Source organism: Sceloporus occidentalis, unplaced genomic scaffold (assembly GCF_023333645.1).
Source record: "Sceloporus occidentalis isolate IW3139 unplaced genomic scaffold, rSceOcc1.0.p SCAF_7, whole genome shotgun sequence".
NCBI lineage: Eukaryota > Metazoa > Chordata > Lepidosauria > Squamata > Phrynosomatidae > Sceloporus > Sceloporus occidentalis.
In genome coordinates, this window is record NW_028316987.1 from 29,563,377 (window position 1) to 29,587,459 (window position 24,083).

General features: G+C 44.3%; 2 protein-coding genes across 9 annotated transcripts in view; one reads left to right on the plus strand and one right to left on the minus strand.

Annotated features, from left to right (window-relative positions):
- Nucleotides 1–24,083, plus strand: part of LOC149309467 (histone-lysine N-methyltransferase EZH2) — a 204,488-nt gene that overhangs the window by 108,695 nt on the left and 71,710 nt on the right. For 5 of the 8 annotated variants that reach the window (XM_089532513.1, XM_089532510.1, XM_089532511.1 and 2 more), the window contains 5 exons: nt 6,275–6,370; nt 18,106–18,187; nt 18,715–18,795; nt 18,878–18,962; nt 19,401–19,734. In XM_089532513.1, the coding sequence (XP_089388639.1) occupies nt 6,275–6,370; nt 18,106–18,187; nt 18,715–18,795; nt 18,878–18,962; nt 19,401–19,461 (405 nt within the window). In that variant the 3' untranslated portion in view covers nt 19,462–19,734. Of the gene's footprint in view, nt 1–6,274; nt 6,371–18,105; nt 18,188–18,714; nt 18,796–18,877; nt 18,963–19,400; nt 19,735–24,083 lie in introns of those variants that run through there. The other 3 variants (XM_089532507.1, XM_089532508.1, XM_089532509.1) reach the window with 2 other exon arrangements.
- The window catches only part of LOC149309468 (cullin-1), a 77,910-nt gene continuing 74,552 nt past the window's right edge, over nt 20,726–24,083 (minus strand). The window contains exons 21-22 of the mRNA XM_089532515.1: nt 22,053–22,166; nt 20,726–21,243 (exon numbers count right to left, since the gene is read on the minus strand). Of these exons, the coding sequence (XP_089388641.1) occupies nt 21,163–21,243; nt 22,053–22,166 (195 nt within the window). The 3' untranslated portion in view covers nt 20,726–21,162. The remainder of the gene's footprint in view (nt 21,244–22,052; nt 22,167–24,083) is intronic.

The window sequence follows — 24,083 nt, forward strand, 5'->3', positions numbered from 1 at the left end:
GCTGCTTGAGGGAACTTTGCTTGTGCTTCTTTTGACTTATCACTGGTAATTTGACTCAGACCGTTTTTGACCATCGATTGATCTTGACCCCCTGTGTACCGTTGACTATTTCGACTGGTTTGACCTCACTCTTTGGTTTTTGACTCGGCTTCGTCGTTTCTCCACGATGTCTCCCGCGCCCTTCAAGAAATGCAATGTTTGTGGCGGAAAAGTTTCGGTGCAAGATCCTCATTCCTCCTGTCTGCTGTGCCTTAGTGAGGCTCATAACACCAAGGCTTGTCTTCTATGCAAGTCGTTGATCCCGCAGGCTCGGAAAAACCATGAGTCCCGTCTCACGACGGCCATCTATCATGGGGTCCTTAAGCCCCAGGAGGTCACCCGGTCCGTCTCAGCCCCTGCCTCTGTCTTGGCCCCTGCGACCTTATCCGCTCCGGCAACCGTGTCCGTGGCCAAGAGCCCCTCCGCTCCGCCAACCATGACCTCTTCGTTGGCTGCCCCTGCAGCCCGTGGTTCTGTTGAATTCAGTGCCACCGCCGATGTGGCCCGTGACCCAGAAGAGCCCAGTGCCACCGACATACCCTCCAAGCATCCCCCCAAGACCACTGGGACCAAGGGTTCTAGCTCCCAGCCATCCTCCTCTGGCAAGAAGAAGGATAGGGCCAAGAAGAAGGAGTCGGAATCGAGATCGACATCGGCACCGGAGGACCCTGAACCAGGCTCTAAGTCCTCCAGGAAAAGGGGCCATGACACCGAGACCGTGCCTGACGGCTCTCCCGTCCACTCCAAGAAGGCCAAATCCGTGGATGCCCCAGATCACGGCCATAAGAAGGCTCATGCTAAGTCTTCGGAGGGTTCTCATAAGTCTTCAGATGGCTCTCATAAGAAGCCCCGTTGCAACGACTCCGGCACACTTGCTTCTCCAAGGCCTTTGGCCTCGCCTCTGCCTTCCTCTCAGTCAGCGCCTCTTTCCGCCAGTTTGCCCAAGTTGACGTCGGCACCGACCTCTACTTTGGCCACCTTTCCCATTCTTGCTTCCGGAGATGACGATTCTCGGTCCTCTCGACACCAGTCTCCGACTCCCATTCCGCAGGTGACGGTCCATGAGGCTCAGGTCCATCACCAAAAGGATTCGGACCTATTTTATGATAGCGAGACAGACCGTTATTTCATTGCTGTCTCAAAGGACACTGCCTAGGACCATATGTCGTCAAGGGCTGGCACTCGACCACATTCTGCCAAGACCTTGCCACCTTCACAACCGGTCTGCAGACTGAAAGCGTCGGCCTCTGCATCTTGCCGCTGTCTCTGGTATTGATGACTCCTCGACGCCCACCGACACAACAAATTGTCGAGCTGGACCCGGTACCAACAACGCCTCGCCATTTACCGGCGCAACAGATCGTTGAACTGGACTCAGATTCGGATGGGGATGACCTGCAGGCCTACCGAGCAGACGAACCTTCTTCGGATGAGGCCTCTCCTCCAGGGTCGCCCCAGCAGTTGCACCATCCTGGCTCTTCCTCCCCCTTTGATGTTGTGCAAACGTTCAACGAGCACATCATCAAGATGGCCAACGCCCTTGACATCGAGCTATCCTACCCGGAAGAGCAAGCTAAAGACCCGGTTGAGTGGCGCATCCACAGCAAGGTCCCCACACCTCCCTCCATTCCTCTCCTGCCATCGTTGGAGGACATTGTCAAGTGCTCGTGGGAGGCCCCTGCCTCATTAGTCGGGTCCACTAAGAAGATAGAGTCTCTCTATAAGATCTCCCCGATCCACTGCTCCTGGTTGTCAACACACCCGAAGCAGAATTCAGCGATTGTGGAGGGATCACAGCAAGCTTTCACTCCGAAGATGGCCACTTCGCTGGCAGACCGGGAGGCCAAGAAAATAGACGGGCTGGCCAAGGAGGCCTACTCTGCCTCTGCCCTGGCCGTGAAGGCTTTTAATTACAACGCCTGCATGGGTGCATACGTGCAGACCCTCATGGAAAAGATCTCGCCGCTGATTCCCGAGGTACCTGATGATTGCCAACGCAAGCTCGTGGAGATTGGAGACGAGGCCCACTCCATCGGGAGTTGGCTCATCACCCTCTCCCCCAATGTGGCCGACTGCTCTTGGAGGGCAGTGGCGGCATTGGTGGCCCTTCGACTCCATGCTTGACTCCATGGTTCGGACCTGAACCCTAACGCAAGGGCTGCCATAGAGGACATGCCATTCGATGATTCCGGCTTGTTTCATGCTGAGACTGACCACCGTCTCTACAGCAAGTACCGGATGAAGGTGGCTGCCAAAAAACACGGTATGTCCTCAACCTCCCCGGCTCCGTTTAGGAAGCGACAGCAGCAGTGGCAGGGCCAGGGTCAGAGGTCCTTCCAACAGGACCATCCCTACCAGCACCAAGAGCCACAGAGGCAGTGCTACCCTTCTCAATCTTCCTCCTCCTCTAGTCAGCGTAATGCTCCTGCCCAGTACCGAAAGAATCGCCTGCAGGATACCGACCAGGGCAAGAAGAGGTCATGAAGGGTTCCTGCATGCTTTGTCCCGTCTCCCTCCTCTTTCCTGGACAGGCTTAGGCTCTTTCCCAACATCTGCCAATCACCTCCGACTCATGGGTTTTGGACATAGTCTGCAGGGGTTATGCCCTTGAGTTCAAAGAGCTCCCACCAACTGGAGCTATTGTTTCCACCACCCCCTCAGACACCCTTCTCGATGAAGTACGCACCTTGTTATCAAAGGGGGTTATCTCCCTATAGACTCCGACCAGGCCCCTAGATGTTTCTTTTCAAGATACTTTACGGTGCCCAAATCTGATGGTGGCATAAGGCCAATCTTAGACTTACGAAACCTTAATGACTTTTTGTTCTACCGTCGGTTCTGCATGGTAACCCTTGCTTCCATCCTTCCCTTATTGCACCAGGGCCTCTGGTTCGCTACCATCAACCTGAAGGACGCTTATTTCCATGTGGGAATAAGGGACAACCATCAGAGATTTCTCACCTTCACCATCGGGCACGACATGTACATTACAATGTCCTTCCCTTCAGCCTCTCCACAGCTCTGAGGGTCATCACCAAGTGCATGGCTCTGGTAGTGGCCTATCTCCACCAACACGGCTCCAGAGTCTTCCCCTACTTGAACGATTGGCTTCTCGCGGCTCCCTCTGTGGAAGAGCTCCAAGGAGATGTCAAGTTTACACTGGAACTCCTGTCCACCCTGGGGCTTGTGGTCAACCTGGAAAAGTCCCACCTCACCCCGTCCAGGCAGATCAGGTTCATAGGCACCATCCTCGACTCCGAAGATTGCGTCACCTATCTCCCTCCGGACCGTTTACTGTCCCTCTGCTCCTCTGTCAGGACTTGCTTGGCGCACAGACAGGTGAGGGTCAGAGTTGTCCAGGTAGCCCTAGGACACATGGCTTCGACAACGTTCATCACCCCGTGGGCGAGACTTCGGTCCTGACCACTCCAGTCATGGTTCCTGTCGGTCTTCGATGCTATGGAGGACCAGCCGTCCAAGTGGCTCACCATTCCAAGGCCTGTCGCCCGCTCCCTTCACTGGTGGCTCGACTCCCGCAACGTCTGCATTGGCATGCCTTTTTTGCCTCCTCAGCACGAGGTAACCCTGACCACAGATGCTTCCCTAGAGGGTTGGGGCACTCACATGCCCGGCCTTCTAGTAAAGGACAAGTAGTCCCCGAGCGAGCAGTCTCTCCACATCAGCGCCCTCGAGATGCTCACCATGGAAAAGGCCTTGAGGTCATTCGAATCCAGCCTCTGCAACAGGGTAGTCCAGCTGTTGACGGACAATACCATGGTCATGTACTACCTCAACAAGCAGGGCGGTACCAGATCCCGAACCTTGCTGGACATTACCCTCAGGATCTGGGACTGGTGCATTGAGAGACAGACCCTCCTCCAGGCAATTCACCTACCAGGAGAGGAGAACGAATTGGCCGACCAGCTCAGCAGATCTTCCACTGTCTGCCACGAGTGGAGGCTCCATCCCAAGACGGTCAGTGACCTATTCCGTCGGTGGGGAACCCCCCAGTTCGACCTCTTTGCGACCGCTCGCAACAGCCACTGTCCCCAGTTCTGCTCCCGGGCGCACAGTGAGAACTCCCTCGGAGACATGTTCGGCTTCGCTTGGTCAGGAGAGATGCTCTACGCCTTCCCTCCATTCCCATTGATCACCAAGGTGGTCTCCAAGATTACAGCGGACCGCTCAGATGCCATCCTGATCACTCCTTGATGGTCGAGACAGCCGTGGTTCCCGTCCCTGCTTCACCTCTCCAGGAGAGACCTTCTCCGCCTCGAGCTCCGTCCCGACCTCCTCACGATCCAGAACGGCCAGGTTCGACATCCGGACATCGAGAGCTTGCTATTGGTGGCTTGGAGGCTCCGTCCTTAGCCTCACTACCTCTTTTGGTATGGACAGTGATCTTGGCTGCCCACAGACCAGCTACCCAAAGGTCCTATGCTTCCAAATGGAAGAAGTTTCTTTTGTTCCTCTCTGACAGAGACCACTCTCTAGCTTAGGTGTCGACTCCTGTGGTGCTGGAGTTCTTGATGGCACTAATGGATGCGGGGCTGTGCCTCACTTCCGTGAAGTGCTACCTTTCAGCCATCTGTTCCCACTTCCAGTTTGATGGCAAACCTTCTTTTTTCAGGGACCCTCTTATGAAGAGTTTCCTGAAAGGTTGCTGCAACCTTCACCATCCGGTCTCGATACCGGCACCGGCTTGGAGCTTGGATGCTGTGCTGTCTGCCTTACAATCCAAGCCCTTTGAACCTATGGCCACAACAGACTTGAGACTATTGACTTGGAAAACTGCCTTCCTTGTGGCCATCACTTCTGCCCGCCGTGCGGGTGAACTCTGTGCCTTGCAGAGGGACCAGCCTTTCCTTAGGTTCCATAAGGACAAGGTAGTCCTCCGTACTGACATCATTTTCTTGCCTAAGGTGGTGTCTGCCTTTCACATGTGCCAAGACATTGTTTTGCCCACCCTGGCTTCGAACCCGACCACTGAGGTCGAACGCAGTCTACACATTTTGGACATTCGGAGGGCTTTGGCCTTCTACTTGGACAGAACTGCGGGTTTGAGCCATTCCGAGAGACTCTTCCAGTGCTACTCGGAACCGAAGAAAGGACTGCCTGTGACAGCGCAGAGGTTTTCTAAATGGGTGGCTGGTACCATCCACCTCTGCTATAAACTGTTAGGCAGACCCCTCCCGGCCAGGGTTCGGTCCCATGCAACTAGGGCGGTAGCAGCATCCTCTGCATTCTTGATTGGGGTCCCCTTGGAGGATGTTTGTAAAGCTGTTGTTTGGTCCCAGCCTTTGACTTTCATAAAACATTACAGGCTGGATACCAGAGCCAAACGGGATGCATCCTTTGGAAGGGCAGTGTTGGTCTCAGGGTTGCATTGATTGCACTGCATTTTCATGTGTTTTTGTTAAATGTGTACATTTCCAATGGTTTACATGTTCTGAAGGGAATGTTTTTTTGCCAGTGGCTTGTTTAAAACTTTCTGATGGATTACATAGGTCTTGCATGACCTAATGTGTTATTTATGTGCCTTATGCCTTGCACAGGTTAAGTGCTATCTTTATATGACTAACACAGGTTTCTTGGTTCAACATATTTATTGTGGAAAATAAACACACTTTGTTTGAACCTTACTCGGGTCTCATGACACTCCCTCCACCGCTGACCTAAGCTTGTCAGTCTCAACCCATTTGTATGATTCGCAGAGACCACGAAGAAGAAGGACAGGTTACTTACCTGTAACGGTATTTCTTTGAGTGGTCATCTGCAAATACATGCAAATCCATCCCATCCTCCCCTCAGTGTCCTGCTCTTAATTGACTCATTCTCATGTCGCTTACGCGGCATCAATTTCAGAACTGGGGAAAGAGCAGGATACCAGGGGCTTTATAAGGGATGGGCGGAGCTACCGCCAAAAAGTTGCTAAAAGTTGCAAAGTTAACTTTGCCCAGTGATTCCAGAAGTTTCCGAGCAGCACTGCGCGGGCACAGTACAACCCATTTGTATGTATTCACAGATGACCATTCGAAATACCGTTACAGGTAAGTAACCTGTCCTTCCGAGTCCTAGTCTCTGGAACAGCAGAAAACAAGCTTGCTCCATCCTCAATATGACATCCCTTCAAATATTTAAACAGACTCTACTTCACATGGTGTGTATTTGATTAGAGTTAGTAATTGCCAACATCCATATTTTGTTTAAAGCACTTGCTTTTTCATTCCTTTAGCATTTGCTACTAGCGCCTTCTGATGTGGCAGGCTGGGGGATTTTCATTAAGGATCCAGTGCAGAAAAATGAATTCATCTCTGAATATTGTGGTGAGGTAAGAAACAAAACTTTGCTTGCACTGAGCATTTTCAGAAAGCAATTTGTAGTAACTTCTTTAGTAAAGTAAAATAAATCTCATTTTCCTTTTCAAATAAGTCAAAGATTACACATGGTATACACTGATGAACAATGCAGAGGTACAATAAAATACATCCAACTGTATGCTAAAATCTTCACTTGTTCAGAGAATTATCATTTTATGTCATCATTTTGAAGTATTGATCTACCAAGTTTCTATCATGAACCTGAATCCTGTTAGTACTGACTAAAGTAGATCCTGGGTGTAGCAAAATAATTTTCACTGTAGTCTGTGAATGTGTAGAGATGTTGAGGCATCAATCACTATAAAAGAGGCTTCTGTGGAAAAAATATTTTAATAGCTAATGACAAAATAACTTTCAATTAATGCATTTCAATTTGAGAATATGTTTTGATAAATGTGTAAATGAAATAACTGTGAATAGAAAGTAAATGAATATTGTGCAAGGTGTCCTACTATAATAATTTGAATTGTTAATAAAATCTTATCTGTGATTTCTCTGTTAAACTGTGCATAAACTGTTCATTTCAAATCCCTTCAAATATGTTACTTTCAAGATTACTAAATTTATTTTCTTTAATGAAGCACTGAATGCTTGTATGGTGTCAGTGCATGTGTCAGTGCTGAAAAGTCTAGTTTTACCTGGCACAGTACGTAAGGTACTTAAGACAACCATGAAGGCAAGCCAACCCTGCTGAAGATGCCTTGGGACCACGGCAAACATGCCACGGTCCAGAAGGTGCCCTCAGCCATTGGCACTGAAACAAGTAATGAATCAATATGGAAAAGAATTTTTATGTCATTGGGTATGAGTGACTAAGAGGTTAGTAAAACAAAAGGAAGTAGGGGAAAAAAAAGAAGATTCTGTGATTCTGTGAAAAGGCAGAATAGAATGCAGATGCATTTTTGAAAAAGGAAAAGAAATATAAATCTGTGGATAAAAATAATAGGCCAGAGTGACTTCCTTAGTTAGGGCAAGGTTATTGAAGGCACAACAGTAGCAAACATTTGCAGTGTCACTTCAAACTGCCATTTTCGAAATGGAGGTCTCAAGACAGGAGGTGGAGCAGAAATTCATAGTAATTCAAAGCAAACAGATCTGCTTAAAGCGACTCCTACATAGAAGCTGGAGGTGATTGGCAGGCTAAATATAAACAATGAAGCAACTCAGTGTTGAAAGTGGAGCTTCCTATTGCTCCAGGGAAGTAGCCTTAATTGTTAGCACATTGAAAGGCTATGTTAGAAAACACACTGGTAGCTGGGCAGCTGTGGTCCAACAACAGACCATAACTGCAGCACACGAGCAGCAACACAAAGTTGACTAACATACTGAGCAAGGAAGTTATCTCCATTTTTAGCCAACAAAATGGGGCATAATTAAATGGTTTAGCAGCAGGTACTATAAATAGAATGTATGAAACTGATTTTAACTTAATGAATTAGTTTACAAGAATGAATTTAAAGAATACAATTCAGTGTAATGATCAACAGAATTTATGTTTCAATGATTTGTAGAACCTGGAAAAATTCAAGAGGAAATGTGATTGGAGAAAGAGTACACAACACATCAAAAGAGACAAAAACTGTAGAACATCCAGTGGAATCCACAAGACAAACTGAAAGCACATCTTGAAGCACTCAATAAATGGGTGATTTATTATAGAGAAAGCCCAATGTATTTAGGCAGATACAGTATAAGGAGTAAAGTTCCTTTGTCAAACAAATAGAATGAGATTCATTGCTCATTACTCAAGAATTTTCTGCAGTTAGACATCCCATCACCTTTGAAGAGAACACACACACACAGGCGCACACACAAAATGGCTGAAACGTGTTGGGTTCATGATGGCCTTTCTCTTTAATATACAGTAGGCTCTTCTCTGTGGGCTTGCCATCTGCAGATTTGAGCTTCCACAGACAGCAAGCCTGCTGTTTTAAATAGATGTGTATGCATGTGGCTGTGCAGTCATAGGAAAGAATAGGACTTGAGGTCCCATATTTTTTGTTATCCATGGGAATGGTGGTGGTCCAGAACTGATCCCCCGCTAATAAGAAGGGATGACTGTAGATAAATGTCCTTCAGATCACCACTGACATATATAAGTTGAAATTACTTGAGCTTTCTCTGTAATAGAGATAAATGAAATTCAGGGATAATTTGAAATCTAACTGTGGAAATTTCTGAAGCAGAGAATCTCATTCATTTGTTGGAGAAAAGGAAACCTTACCTGTGAAGAAGATCATAAAAATGTATGCAGGCTGAAACACCTTGAGCTTTAAAGCATGTGAGAAAGTAGACCAAGGGGCTAAACAGACCAGCTTGAGGTACCAGCATGAGAGTGTGGCGTTTGGACGACATACAATCCCATGCTGGCATCACTCCACCCGTCTGACTGCACAGCGGGTGGGTCACAGTGCTCCTTTGGTGCGGCGTTCATACGCTGCATACTGAAAGGAGCACTGAAAAGTGCCGCCGTGACAGCAAAGGTGCCTTTTTGCCAACTCTAAAAGGAGCTGCATTTTGCTGCCTCTTTTTGAGGTGGCAAAGTGCTGGATCGGGGTTGCGGCATGTGGTTGCTGTGGCCCTGATCCGACGCTGAAAGGGGTGGCAAGATGTCTGTTTTGCCCCCAAGTCTATGAAAGCTTATGGTACAACCTCTTCCTCACAGTTAATTTCAAAGGTGGTACAAGATCCCCATGCATACTGATACGCAAGACTAACATGCCTGTGTCTCTGAATTCTAAAGACAAGGAAAAATATCAAACAGATTATTTGAAGGAGATGGCTTCAAGAGTCTGGCCCAACACAGTCACATTTTTCATCAAAACCCAGAGCTATTGAAGCTGATGATGTGGGCACTGAAAGGCAGTACATGAGTCAACAATATTATTCAGTCAGTAATGAATACCATCCTGGCATCAAGAAGGTAATCCACACAAAGAATATACAGTATGACCTGGAAAGCATTTAAAGCTGGGATCACACTTACTCAATACAGATAGAAGAGATACAAGTTAGTCATATATTATGGTTTTTGCAGGAAAGTGTTTCTAAGGGGCTAAGGCCAAATATATTGAAAAGGTAAGTGGTGGCATTGACTGTGGTTCTGAGACCAGAAGGTACTGGTCTCATTCACATGTATAGAGATTTGTGGCAGGCAGACTCACTCTAATGACTCAGGTCTTGGATAAATCCCATGAGCATGTGAATTGCTCCTCTGTGTCATCCAGAGAATGAGGTTACAGTGAATATTCATTCTTAAGATGGCCAGAAAAGCAATCCATCCTTCCCAGATATATGGCTGAAAAGAACAGGAAGGGAGAATGTAGGAAATGGTGTATGTATAGTTGTATAGGATGTTTATTAGTAGGCAAAGCTTTGCAACTGTTGAAGAGAGAAGAGTCAATAGACATAATTGAAAAGATCTTTGACTCTTGCCTCATCAGATGGCACATGGCAAATAACCATGAGTGGGTGAATTACTGCTCTGGCCATCCAAGAATGAAATTCAATGTAAGTATCTGTGTCATACACGGCTTTCAGCATGCCAGTAGTGGCAATGGCGTGTATGCCCATGAGATGCACGCACCACGCCGCACTGCATGCATGAGCCCCATTGTTTTCAATGCTTGAGCATTCATGGTATCTCCCTTACGTGTGTGGGGGGGGATATCCGGAACGGATCCCTCGCGTAAGGGAAGGGCTCACTGTAATAGCTCCTTATTCAGTCAATAGGTTTTGCCTATATGTTGCCTCGCCATTCAAAAATAGATAGAATAAGTCTACACTGTTTGGAATCTTGTAGCACCTTTGTGACAAATGTTAATCCAGGTAGACAAAGGACAAGAAAGAAAATTGGACCGGGAAGGCATAAAAGACTATAAAAAGGAGTTTGTTTGGATACATTGTTTTTCTTTTCTTTTTTATTAAATCATTTCATATACATAATAACATACAACAAAATACACCAACATTTTAACCCCTAATAGTTTCCCTTGTCCCCTCTATTTACAAACTGTTTTATTAATTTCATTCATAAGATGACTACTTACTACTTCCTTTTCCTCCAACTCCTAGAGATCATAAAAAGTCTTGTTTTTGTAATCTTCTCGTGACCCTAAAATTATTCGACAATATTATTTTCTCTTACCTCTCATGCATTATTCTCAAATCCAAACAATTGTAATATTCATTTTTCTACCTCTGATCTAAGTTAAATCAACCTTTATCTATATAAAATAAAATATAAGTATGGGTATATTTATAATTTAATATAATCATGAATTAATATGATTCCAGTCTTGAGGAAATCTCCCTCCATTATCTCAGATAATCCTCCTTGTATCTTATATCTCTATTTTCCTTACATTCCCTTTAATCACTCTAAGAGTCTATAAACTCTCGTTGTTTATATCCAGTTGCCACATTTCTTAACAAATTCTAGATCTATCACGTCATATAATTTCATCACCCTTTGTCGCAAAGTTTGCCACTTTCCCCCATTTTCTTTCCAAATATACTAGAACCTTTTCCCAGTTTTCACTGTTGGGTCCTTGCACTTTTTTTCATGTTTCCTCTATGTCAGTTTGACAATTTTCTCCAGCCCTTTCGCTTTCCTTAATATTGTCTCCCTTCCCCACGGAACTCAGTTTAAGGCCCTCCTGATCAAGTTCTTAAGACTGTTGGCAAAAACATTTCTTCCGACTGGCGTGAGATGCAACCCGTCCGTTTGCAAGAAGTCCCTCCTCATGGAACCGCAGCCCATGATCGAAGAATCCAAATCATTCTCGGCGGCACCATCTGCGAAGCCAGTTGTTCACATCAGCTATTTTCCTCTCCCTTCCTGGACTGTGCCCTTCAACTGGCAGAAGAGACGAGATGACAACCTGTGCATCCATTCCTTCCAGCTTCCTTCCAAGCGCCTCGTAATCCCTTTTGATGTTCTGAAGGCTGTTTCTTGCAATATCATTGGTTCCCACGTGGACCAAAAGGAAGGGGTATTGGTCAGTAGGCTTGACCAGTCTTGTCAGCCTCTTTGTCACATCACGGATCTTTGCCCCAGGGAGACAACACACCTCTCGAGAAATCTTGTCAGGCCTACAAATCACTGCTTCTGTACCCCTCAGCAAGGAGTCTGCCACTACGACCACACGCCTCCTCCAAGGCTTAGCAGCGACTGTTCCCTTGGGTGGGATTCTCAGGCTTGCCTGCTCGTCCTCCTTAATAAGCCCTCCCTTCAGCCACCATCTTGGGGGGAGAGAGGCAGGCTGGCTCCAACTGCCTGCCTGAAGATGACAAGCCCTCCCTTCAGCCACCATCTTGGGGGGAGAGAGGCAGGCTGGCTCCAACTGTCTGCCTGAAGATGACAAGCCCTCCCTTCAGCCACCATCTTGGGGGGAGAGAGGCAGGCTGGCTCCAACTGCCTGCCTGAAGATGACAAGCCCTCCCTTCAGCCACCATCTTGGGGGGAGAGAGGCAGGCTGGCTCCAACTGTCTGCCTGAAGATGACAAGCCCTCCCTTCAGCCACCATCTTGGGGGGAGAGAGGCAGGCTGGCTCCAACTGTCTGCCTGAAGATGACAAGCCCTCCCTTCAGCCACCATCTTGAGGGGGAGAGAGGCCTGTTATGTTTTATTTTGACTTTGTATTGTACTTCCTGTTGTACACCACTTTGATCTAATTTGGAAAAGCGGTATATAAATAAACATTATTATTATTATTATTAATAAGGGAAAGAGCGTCGAATCGATTCTCTAGCTGCAAGCTCCCAGAACAATCCTTTCTTGGCCTACTTCTCTGTGTGACATTCCTCCAGCTGACTGCCTCCTGTGTATGTGAAGTGACTTCCTCCGCCCCAGCAACTTCCTCTGTGTGGTACTCGTCCAGGACTGTTAGTTCTGTTGTGTCAGGAAATCCTCCTGCTCCCTAATATGCTGAAGTGTAGCTACTCTGGACTCCAACTGCTGCACTTTCTCCTCCAAGAGGGCTACCAACTTGCACTTGGGGCGTGTGAAGTTCTCCACTTCTGTAGGCAAGAAGACAAACATCCCACAAGTGTTGCAGGTGACTGCCGTGGTTCCGTCAGTGTCCATACTGAAAAGTCTTAGGAAATTACTGGAACAGGACTGTGGGCTTCCTCCTAAAAAAAAGATCCTCCAGAAAACACCAACATAAAAGCCCCTGATGTTTCAACAATTTGTGGCAGGGTGCTCAATCAACTCTGCCTGTGCTGTAGATCTCCTTGGATGAAAAAAAATTATTTCCACCCCCTCTGCAACAAGCACACTCTCCCTAGAGTTTAAAAAAAATTAAACAGTCACCACTCAAAATGGCTGCCCAGCTACCTCTCTCCTCCTCCTCTCTGTAGCAGGAGGTGTAAGGAGATAATGCAGTCAGAGTGTCCTGTAGGCAAGGTTTTGAGTTTGGAGACAATGGAGTTTTTGATCATAAAGCCTACACCTGAAAGATGTTTTTCAGTTTTGGGTTTGCCAGACCAATAGAGTGTGTTGCCAGCACTGTGTTCTTTAAGGCTGCCTTCCTCATGAAGATGGATTTCACTAAGAGCAGCAATGTCTATGTTAAGTCGTGACAGTTCATCGGCTATTAGAGCAGAATGACGCTCAGGACGTCCACTATCTGCAGAATCTTGAATGGTTCTGATGTTCCAGCATGCAAGCGTTAGTCTGTTTGCACCTTTGGAGGCTGGTGTGTGCCTTTGTTTCTTTGTCTTTGTTTGACTGCATCAGAAGATGCGCGTTGGCCGCGGCTAGCCAACCGAGTAGATGGGGAAGAGCTTTCATTAGGCCACCTTTTCTAGGCCTCTTTCCATATGGAGCAAGCAGTGCTCTCCTTAAAAAAGGCTGCTTGTTCATTCAGGATGCTGCCGAACAAGACTGTCATCCCCTGGGTCAGTCTCAAGCGACCAAAGTCCTGAACCGCCTGCATGCAGGGTTGGGTCTGTGGCTTCCAGTGCATCTTTACACCTGCCATTTTGTCCCTCGCCTATCGCTACAGGGCTTTTTCGGAGGTTGGATGTATCCTTCAAGCCTGTGCAATAAATTTTTCTGGTGGAGCGCAGCATGAACAGAACTGGCCTCACCCTTTAAACCAGAAGTTCGTCTGCTGAGGCCTTGACAAGCATGGACAGTGGCAGCGGATGACCTCAGGTCATAGGTTTGATTAGAGTTTCCTTCTCTTAGATAGTTGACCTTACAGGGTTAGACGAGCACCATCTGCCCAGGTTTGGGATTAGAGTTTTCCTTCTCCTAGGATGGTTGCCATATTATTATTATTATTATTATTATTATTATTATTATTATTATTATTAACCTTTATTTATAAAGCGCTGTAAATTTACACATTTTAAATTTACATATGGCTAGAGAGCCCATCCTGTCCTTTGGCGCTCTTGGTCAGACCCTTCGGTTGTGACCTGTCTGGCATGGGAGGCTATTATACCACCGCCAGCATAGCTCACAATTTCATTAGGGTACGCAAGCCTCTCTCCCACAAGGGGGCGTCAATGGAGAGGAAGGGGATAGATAAAGAGTACATAAATGGATATGACTGATATGACAAAGAGGATATATATAGATATAACTGATGAAAAGTTGAGAAGTGGCTTTCCATATCTTTTTCTTACTGCTATTCTTTTACTATCATTCAGTCTTTCCTTTTTTCTTTTCTTTTTCTTATTGTTTATTGGGTATTATTCTTTATTTTATGTATCTGTAAAATCATAAATATATATCTTTAAGAAGACATAAAACGAAGAGTGAGACAGATGCATCCTGTGTGGTTACCACCGATACATCTCTTGAGAGGTTGGGGTGTGCACAATGCGAATATGACAGTTCAAGGTCATTCATCACTTCAAGTGTCTCGTCTGTATATCAGTGTCCTGGCAGTTATCCAGGCCTTTTGTGCCTGTGAGCAACAGTTGCAAGGGATGATAGTGCATCTTGACCCACAAGTCATGGCTCCAGCCCTGATATGCCATATTGCTGGTTTTATCACTATTGATGAGCAAGCCTTTTGAACCTCTAGCATCTGTCGATGAGTGGTTCCACACTCTTAAAGTAGTATTTTTTGTTGCGATTGCTTCTTCCAGATGGTCAGGTGAACACAACACATTTGATGTGACAAACCTTTCCTTTCCTTTCATCATAATAAGGTCATTCTTCATCCAGATGTTAACTTATTATCCAAGGTTGCCTCTCAATTCCATCTAAATCAGGACATTATACTATGGTACAGTGGACTCTTGCTTTCCGCAGGGGAAATGTTCTGGACCACCACCACCACCACATAAAGCGAATTCCGCACGTGCTCAAGCCCCATTTAGATTAATAGGGCATGCTCCTGTATGTGGTGTGGTACACACACCATGGGCACATGCACCATTCATCTAAATGGGGCTTCTGGTCCATGTGACCTCAAGTCTGTGTACGGGAAGCCCGTGTATGGGACTGTACTTATCTCCTATTTTCAACTATCATCACCATTAGAGAAGGCACTCTTTGGATGTAAGTAGGCCTTAGCCTTCTATGTACAGTATACATCTGTCCTGTAATACAAGTAGGCTGTTTATTGGTTATGCCAGTCCCAAACAGAGACATCACATGTCTTCTCAGTGACTGTCAAAGGGGGTAGTGGAGACTATATGGTGCTCCTATGAACTTACAACTTGGCCTATTCCTACCAGATGTAAAGCTCACTGTACCAGAGTTATGGCTTTTTTCTGCAGTTCCTCTGCAGGGCCTTTGTAAGGTTGCCATGTAGTCACAGCCATTCATATTTAAACAACATTAAAAAGCTTGAATGCGGTGCCAGGGCTAATGCTCAATTTGGATGTGCTGTTCTCTCCATTCTTCAGTGACCTGACCCACCATCCTTTGGTAAACTTCAATCACCCATATGTGAGGGACACATACCATAATAAAAGATAACAGGTTGCTTACTTGTAACTTTAGTCCTTTAGGTGGTCATCTGTGTCCTCACACAACCCACACTACCTCCCTCTTTTCAAGTCCCTCTATGTTTCGTGACTGACTTTGAAACTGAGGGAAACATGCATGGTAGATGGAAGGTGGGGTTTTCACCAAGCTACTCAGCTGTAGAAAATTTTTGGAATCATAGAGTTGGAAGAGACCACAAGGGCCATTCAGTCCAGCCCCCTGCCATGCAGGAAATCTCAAGCATCCCTGACAGATGGCCATCCAGCCTCTGTTTAAACACCTCTGAGGAAGGAGACTCCACTACACTCAGAGGGAGTGTGTTCCACTGTCGAACAGCCCTTACTGTCAGGAAGTTGTTCCTAATGTTGAGGTGGAATCTCTTTTCCTTCAGCTTGCATCCGTAGTTCCGGGTCCTGTTCTCTGGAGCAGCAGAAAACAAGCTAGCTCCCTCCTCAATATGACATCCCTTCAATTATTTAAACAGGGCTATCATATCACCTCTTAACCTTCTCTTCTCCAGGCTAAAAATCTCCAGCTCCCTAAGTTGTTCCTTATAGGGCATGGGTTCCAGACCCTTCATCATTTTAGTCGCCCTCCTTTGGGCATGCTCCAGTTTCTCAATATCCTTTTAAAATTTTTAATGGAGGCTCTGAGCCGGTATGAAAACCTATTTGTGTGAGGGCACAGGTGACCACTTGAAGAAGCACAGTTACAAGTAAGCAACCTGTCCTTCCATGTAGGACATCTTTTACGCGCAGGAAGTCAAAGAAGACTTCAGTCTCTGCCATCCAGGCTGACAGGTTCCCTGTAGGCTCCAGTGAATAAGGGGAAGCATGGAAAACCCTTGCTCTAATACTGTATATTCTGATTAAGGGAACAGATTATATGATTGCAATGCCGAAACTAGAAAGTTAACCTTTGAGAATGTTAACAGTTTCTTCCTCCCTCAATGGGTCTGGAACTCATAACTCGAAAAATTGTACGGGCTCCTCTCTGTAAGTCTTTGGCAGGGGGAACTATGTGTCTGCTGGCTGTAACACTGCCAATATCAATAAATTACCTTAGAGTTTCTCTTGGGTGCAATCAAGAAAGCATCTGAGTATTTCTTTATGAGAATTTATGGAATCCCTAACTGGAATGTAGAGTTGAATGCCTATCTAACTGTCCATGAGGTACAACTAAAACATCTTATTGTTAATTGGGTAGGTAGAAACCCTTTAATCAGATATCTGAAATCTTCTGTACCCCTACCAAATTGATAGGATAGTCCTACAATCTCTTCACTTAAACTGCTTCTTAAGTCTCATAAAGAACCAAGAAAAGGCTTGAAGGTTCTTTATTTTTTATCAGATAGCCTGAGGAGCACTGTACTAAAATAAACAAACCCCTGTATACCTGTCATTTATTTTAGAATTGTAGCAATCTGAAGGAGCTAATAGTTCTCCTGTTACTGCCATTGACAATGCTAGGGAGATTATTGCATTAGCTTTGCTGCTGGGATCGACTCAGGATGTAACTTTCTTGTTGTTTGCTGTCTTGAGTCCCTATATTGGGAGAAAGATGGAATATAAATGATGATGATGATGATAAGGCTGCTCTTACTGCATTTGCACATCGCCCGGCAGTATGCAACCCATATGCAACCCAGGCTTCTCTGGGCTTCTGCACCTTTTCAAGGATGGAAAAATCCCATTCTTGAAAAGCTGCAAGTGAAGCCTGGGTTGCATATGGGCTGCATAGTGGCTGGCGATGGGTGAATATGGTAAGATCCGCCTTAAGAAAGTTACTGTCTTTGCTGTCTATCTTGGCAGCAAAGCTAAAGATTGGGGGCTACAACAGAGGAAAATAATTGCTCTAAAATGGTGGGTGGCTGAGCTAACCAAGCCTACCACCCTTGTCCAACCCTTGGTGGGCTCCTTGATCACAGACCTATCCAGACACTCAAGTGCTGGCATCAGAATATCATCTCCTTTGCTACCATTTCCCAGGTTCTAGAAGCTGAGGGGGGCACTTCCCCCAAGTGACTATTTGTCGTGCAACTAGGATGGCTACATGGGTGCTCAAAGCAGCTGTTTGAGTGACTAGATGTGCTCTTACATGGCCAAGGCAGCCATCTGAGCCAGTCAACCAGCAATATTTCACACTGTGAGCGGGCCATTTAGCAGCAAGTGTCATTGCCACTGTAAATTCTGTGGTCAATTTGCTACACTAAGGGCAGCTTCTTTACACCATCTTCCCTATGAGTTCAGTTAGAGGGAACAAGGAACCAAAAAGAGAATTTTTTTTTAAAAGCTATTATGAAGAAAAGGAAGTTCATATCATAAAAGACTGAACAGAAGAATAATAAGGTAACAGACACAAAGAGCTAGCTAGAAGATGCTCTCTTCTAGGTGACATAAAGGAAACAAAGGAAGACCAGAGAAAAGAATTTTTAGAAATTTGCCTGTCAGGTTAGTGATGGACTTAATACAAACGGTGTGACTTCCTCCTTGCACCAACCAGAAGATGGCCTAGGCATGTACCAAAAAAATGCATAAATTAATCTAATTGTAAACCATGTGAGATTTTGGATTTCCCCCCCAAAAAAACTCTTTCTGTGGCATAATACTAATCACTTAGATGTTTTCTGTTTATCTGTAAAATCAGTTATTTGAACGTATATGGGGCAGACGAGAGCAGGAGTTTGTATTTGCAAGTTATCAAAGCCATCATATAAGTACGTTTTATTTTCAGATTATTTCTCAGGATGAAGCAGATAGAAGAGGAAAAGTTTATGACAAATACATGTGCAGCTTTCTGTTTAATTTGAATAATGGTATGTACTCATTCATTAATCCTTCCATATTGCATTTCCATTTAATATATAGCATGCATTAGTGCTACATGGTTTCTAGCCAAGACTTGAGTCACCATAACAGATCAGTAGGGGATTGAGTCTGTTTTGTTTTTAATTATCTGCCTTGATAGGATGGTGGTAGTGGAACAGCAGCTTTATTCTAACAGTTTTGAGCAAGAGTTGAGGAAGCCATATATAACGTTTAAGCAAACCTTGGTAGAGTTTACAGTTAATTAGCAAGCAAAACAGGATACGTTTATTGATGACTAGGGAATATCAAAATGTTTTAAAGAAAGTAGCAAGAAAAGCTTCAATAGAAATTTATGATGGTGTAGAAGGAAACATTTTATGTTGTGAAAAGAGCAGGACTTTCTTGCTAATCAACACTATCTACAAATCAAACCAGTGACTAAAGCATAAGTGTAGTAACACACTTGAAAAGCTTGTCCTGCTAAGCAAACTACTCCAGTAAATATTCTAACAGCTTTTTTTTTTTTTTAATTTAGATTTTGTGGTTGATGCAACACGGAAAGGTAACAAAATAAGATTTGCAAACCATTCAGTCAATCCCAACTGCTATGCAAAAGGTGAACATTTACACATTTTACAGCAGTTCAGCAAAATGTGTAATTCAAGCAGATTTTAAAATAAAACTCTCCTTTTTTGCAGTCATGATGGTTAATGGAGATCACAGAATAGGCATATTTGCTAAGAGAGCCATTCAGACTGGTGAAGAACTGTTTTTTGATTACAGGTAGGTTACAACATATTTACTCTTAACTTCATTTTAAAAAGACAGCGTTTCTTATTCAGATGTGTTTCATGTTTAGATTGTGAGAGTTCTAACTTGTTAATCCTACAGACAGAAATTGAATCCGATAATCTTAAGAACTGGAAGGCATCACAAAGGCCATATAGTCCAACATCCTGCCATGCAGGTATATACAACGAAAGCACTCTTGAAAGATGGTCATTGAACCTATTTAAAGACCACCAAAAACAGTCTACCACTCTCCAAGGGTTATGAGTTTAACTGTCTGCCACAGTGCAGAGTAGCATGATGGGTAGGTTATAGAATTGTGGGATGCAAGAGGAATTAAGTGTTTATTTCTGTATTGTTTTTGTGTCTAAAAGGATACACTAGGCAGTTTATTTTGAAAATCCAAATTCAAATGCTTTTGTTTGGTTTCAGATACAGTCAGGCTGATGCCCTCAAGTATGTAGGCATTGAAAGAGAAATGGAAATCCCTTGATACCAGCTACCTCTTACAAAACAGCTGCCTTATCTTCAGGAGCTTCAAGTACTGTGGGCAATTTTTTTTTGAAGACTGATTTGATGCAATTTGGAATGCAGAAATTGCAATGTACTGTAACTGTAATTTATAGTGAGAAATTTTTAACAAATTTATTGCCTTCTCACCAGCTGCAATACTTTTTGTACCATTGAAGTTTTGCAATAATGCAGTGTGGTACATTTTTGAATCTTGAATAATAAAGGATACTTGAACTTTGAATTCAGAAGGTCTACCCCTATTTTTAAACAAGGCTGGCATAAATGTTTAAAATATTTCCACAATGTGGAATTGAACATGTATTCTTTGTGAAAGCTCATTGCTTGAGTAGAGTATACAACCATGACAGATCAAAACTTTTCTTTATTAAAGAAAGCTATGGCCATTCCATCCTGCAACTGTCTCCTGAACCTGTAATGAATCTGAGGAAGTTGACTTAACTTCTTTCTTTCAGTTGGTCTCAAAGGTACTACAAGATCTGTCTACAAACTGATTCCACAAACTAGCACAGCTATATATTTCAATTAGTCTACTTGAACTGTCTTACCTCTTACAAGCAATGACTACTTAGAGTAACAGCTAGGTAGTTTTGAAGTTAATGTACCTTCCTTAGCCTGTGTGCTGTTGTGAAAGCTGGGTTCAAACCTATGTTTATGCAGGTCATCCAGTCACTGTCTCTCAGTTTAATCCTAAAGCTCTTCAACATGGCATACTCTTTCTTTTCCCAATATCCTGCTATATTGCTATAGTTGCCATATTGATTTTCCTAGAGTGTTTTTTAATGGACTGTCCACTATGAGGAAATGTGGTGCTTGGCTTGGAAATGCACTCACATGCCTGTTTAACAAAAAAATTAATGTAGCTGGTTTTTGTCAAAGAGTGTGTGTGTGTGTCCCTCAGACATGAAAATGGCTAAATCAGAATTCAATTAACTTGCTAATAGGTGTAGTGGAGAGATAATGTGTTTCGGTGATATGGATTCAATCTTATATGGAAAATATTCAACCAATGTAAGCATAATAAGCTTACATTTCCTCTAACTGCAGAGAGTAGTGATGGGCAAACCTTTAAAGATCTGCATTGTGTTTTGCTTTGAAGTCACTCTGTAATTTTGAAAGCAAAACAATACCCAGTTCATCTGGCTTTCATAATCATTATATCTTTTATTTACATTTAAGAAAGATAACTCATGGAACTTAACAATAAAACCAATGCAACTTGTACAGAAATTTTTAATTTTTTTTATTTATCACACATTAAAAAATGAAACACACTATACAAATGATTTTTCATAGCACATAACACATGGGCCCAAATCAAATTCTTTTGAAGTGCTGCCAACATGTGTAAGTGCTGCCTGGAGCAACAGCTTTTTGTTGTATAGCCAATGTATTGATTTAAATGCAGTAGCATGCAACCTCCAGTGGAGAAGGTTTCAGATTCCATTCTGTTCTTAAATTAGGTTAAATGGCATTGGTGTCCATATTTACATATTTGAAATGTATCAATCCTGAGCAGGTCTGATGTAATTCCAAGACTGGTGGACAGAAGTCCTGGTCTCAGTTGTAAAAATGGAGGTCCAGACAGCAGCAGGCCACCAAGTTCTGTTTTCACTCTTTCAATCGCATAACTATCTGACTGTCACACAGCTGTTTAAAACCGTTAAGCCAAGTAACTGTAGGTGTCCTTCTCACCATCCACACGCTCCAAGTACTCCTTCTCTATTAGAATGTCAATACATTTCTGAAAATGCAAAGAAAGATAATGGAAGAGCTGCTATGTACACTTTTTCCACAATAATTTCTGCAGATAGATAAGCATTCCAGATCTAAAACCTTAAGATAAGATCCTACATGGTTGAGCATAGCATAAGGGTTCTACATGTGGAATTTTGTTTCAGCTCCCATCACCACCCCCAAAGCTCACTGTTGTGCTGCAATAGCTCAGTGTAGTGCTTCATGTGTCCAGGATAGCAGAGAAAATGTATTCAAAGAAAAGGTGAATCACAGAGAACTGGAGAAAAAGAACAGCTGTTTTTGTGGCCATAGGACACGCACAAAAAATTTTTTGCCCCCAAAATCATGTGAGGGCATGGGGCAAATCTCCACATTATGTGCCCCACTGGGTGATGTAGGCTCAGAACAGCCCTCCCTTTTTTTTAACCAAGTGTTGTTAAGAAAGGCCTCGCGCCTTGGTCTAAAACGGCCCAGGAGGACTCCAAAATTTGGTGAAAGGCTCCCTAAAGGGTGTTTGGGGACAAAAATGTTTTGATATTTTTTTCAGTGAGAGCAGTAGAGCACAGAGCTATGGCCCCCCATGGTCTCAGTCACACCACTCCTGCTTTAAAATGTCAATGAATGTTTTATGCCAAAACTATAATGAAATTTCTTAAAACTACTCCTGGCTCTGCAGATAAACACTGCATTTACAGTAATACAGTACAGTGTTCTGTTTACTCATACTTTCTTTACAAATGTGCACTTCAGGATTTGCATAACTGAGAACAAGAGTTTGCTCTTTCCCACCATTGTTGCACTGTATTTCACACAAACCTTTATTACTGGTACTCGTGGCTTGAATCGTGAGGACAGCTGTGTAAGCACTTCTCCAAGCAATTGCTGGTGTTTAAGGACCTTTCTCATCTTCATAATCCTTACAATTGCAGCCTAAGAAGCAAAGGAAAAATTCCTGATTTTTAGGAATATAGTGACATTTTACATTACCGGTAATGGATTTTTACCACAAATACCTGACCACATGCAGAAAATGTACAGAATTGATCTTTCTTCACTGGAATATTGGTGCTTATAGTGAAACACAAACCAGCTACTTTCCCCAAACATGATGGAAACATCATTTATCCAAGCTCTGATCACAGGCAGAATAGACCTCCTCCCAAAGCAGCTTGGGAGGATGGTCAGTAAAGTAGATTAGGGGGGAATTATGATCATGGCAATAGTGTCACAATTGTGACTAAATAGTAACTGTGAATATGCAATAGTTACCTATCTAATCCTTAATTATTCCATATGCATGATCATTACTTACAACTGACACAACTGTAACCCCCCCCCCCCCCCCCAATCCACTTTACTGAGTATAAGCTCATGGGAAAAGGAAGTCCATTCTTTTAATAACTGGAGCATGGATAAATGCTGTTTCTGTCAGGTTTAGAGGAGTCAGGCAAGGAGAAGTTACTATGTTGTATACAGTAGCCTCTCCCAATTCACAGGGGATCCGTTGCAGCCCCCCCCCCCCCCCGGCAAAAATGGCAACTCGCAATATTCAAGCCCCACTGAAAATAATGGTTTGAGAGCCCAAAGCACATGCTGCCATTTTATCCCTCCCTGCTTGTCCCTCCTGTGAAGAGCAAAATCGCAGACTCCAAGTCTGTGAAAAAGGAAGGACAAGTGCACTTACCTAAGAAGTGTACTTACCTAAGAAGCTGATGCAAAATACTCGCCATTTACATTACATATAAATTCTCAACAAAATAACTCACCATTTACATGCAATCTTACAGAGATCTGAATCAGATTATAAAAACCTGGTTCCTTTAGACAGCCATGACATATAAAATATTTCAATGTTCAGTGTCTGAATTCAAGTTAAGAAATCTGGCAACAGCCTTCCCTCAAATCTATAAGGAGGGTAGGACGCCCCTTCAGACCTCTGCAGCAGAGAGCTGGTCGAAAGGTTAAAACGATAAAAAAGAGTTTATACCAGAAAGCCTGCCTCTCCCCCTACAAGTTACTAATTTGCTCCCTTAAGAAAAAGGGACATTGGCTCTTACTTGTGATATGTCCGTTTCCAGTAGATAAGAGCCCCACTTCCTGTAGTTTGGGTTACGCTCTGCCCACTCGCTCCAATAGGCAGGAAGTAAAGAGAGAGCTTCTGGTGACCCCACGTGGGTGGAGCTAACCCTAGAAGGCCAGTCGTACAACAGCCGAATGCGCCAGAAAAAAAAGTAACAATTTATTTGAATATCAAACTATAGAGAATTGGACGGCAACAGCCAGCCAGTGAGCAATCTAGCTTCTTCCCCATAGGGAAGCACTATGTGGAGATGAACCATCATTATGCCAGCACCCCTGTGGATGTGGGGCTATTACCTACGGGAAACGGACATATCACAGGTAAGAGCCAATGTCCCTTTTCCCAGGAGATAAGACCCCTACATCCTGTAGTTTGGGATTTACCAAAGCCGATTTAACAGGGTGGGCGGTGCTGGCCCTTCAGAGACAAGGTTTGACCACCCGCTGTAAGAACCTGCTGTCAACAGCAGCCTCAGCCAAGCCAAGCTGTCAAGCTAGTGATGCCTAACAAGTTTGTATGGTGGCTGCCATGTGGCCACCCTGATGGTTTTTGCTATAGGACCTATGATGGCTAGAGGTGCTCATGCACCTGAACTCTTTGGCATGGGTGACTTGGTTTATGGTAGTAACCTCTCAAGGATTCAAGGCAGGTAGTAATGTAGGGCCTGATCCACATGCTAGGTGTGGAGGCTGATGCCTTCTTGCCCATGGAATAGGAAAGAAAGCTGTTTCTCCTCTATGGGTGGCTGGTTCAGCAACATGGTGTAT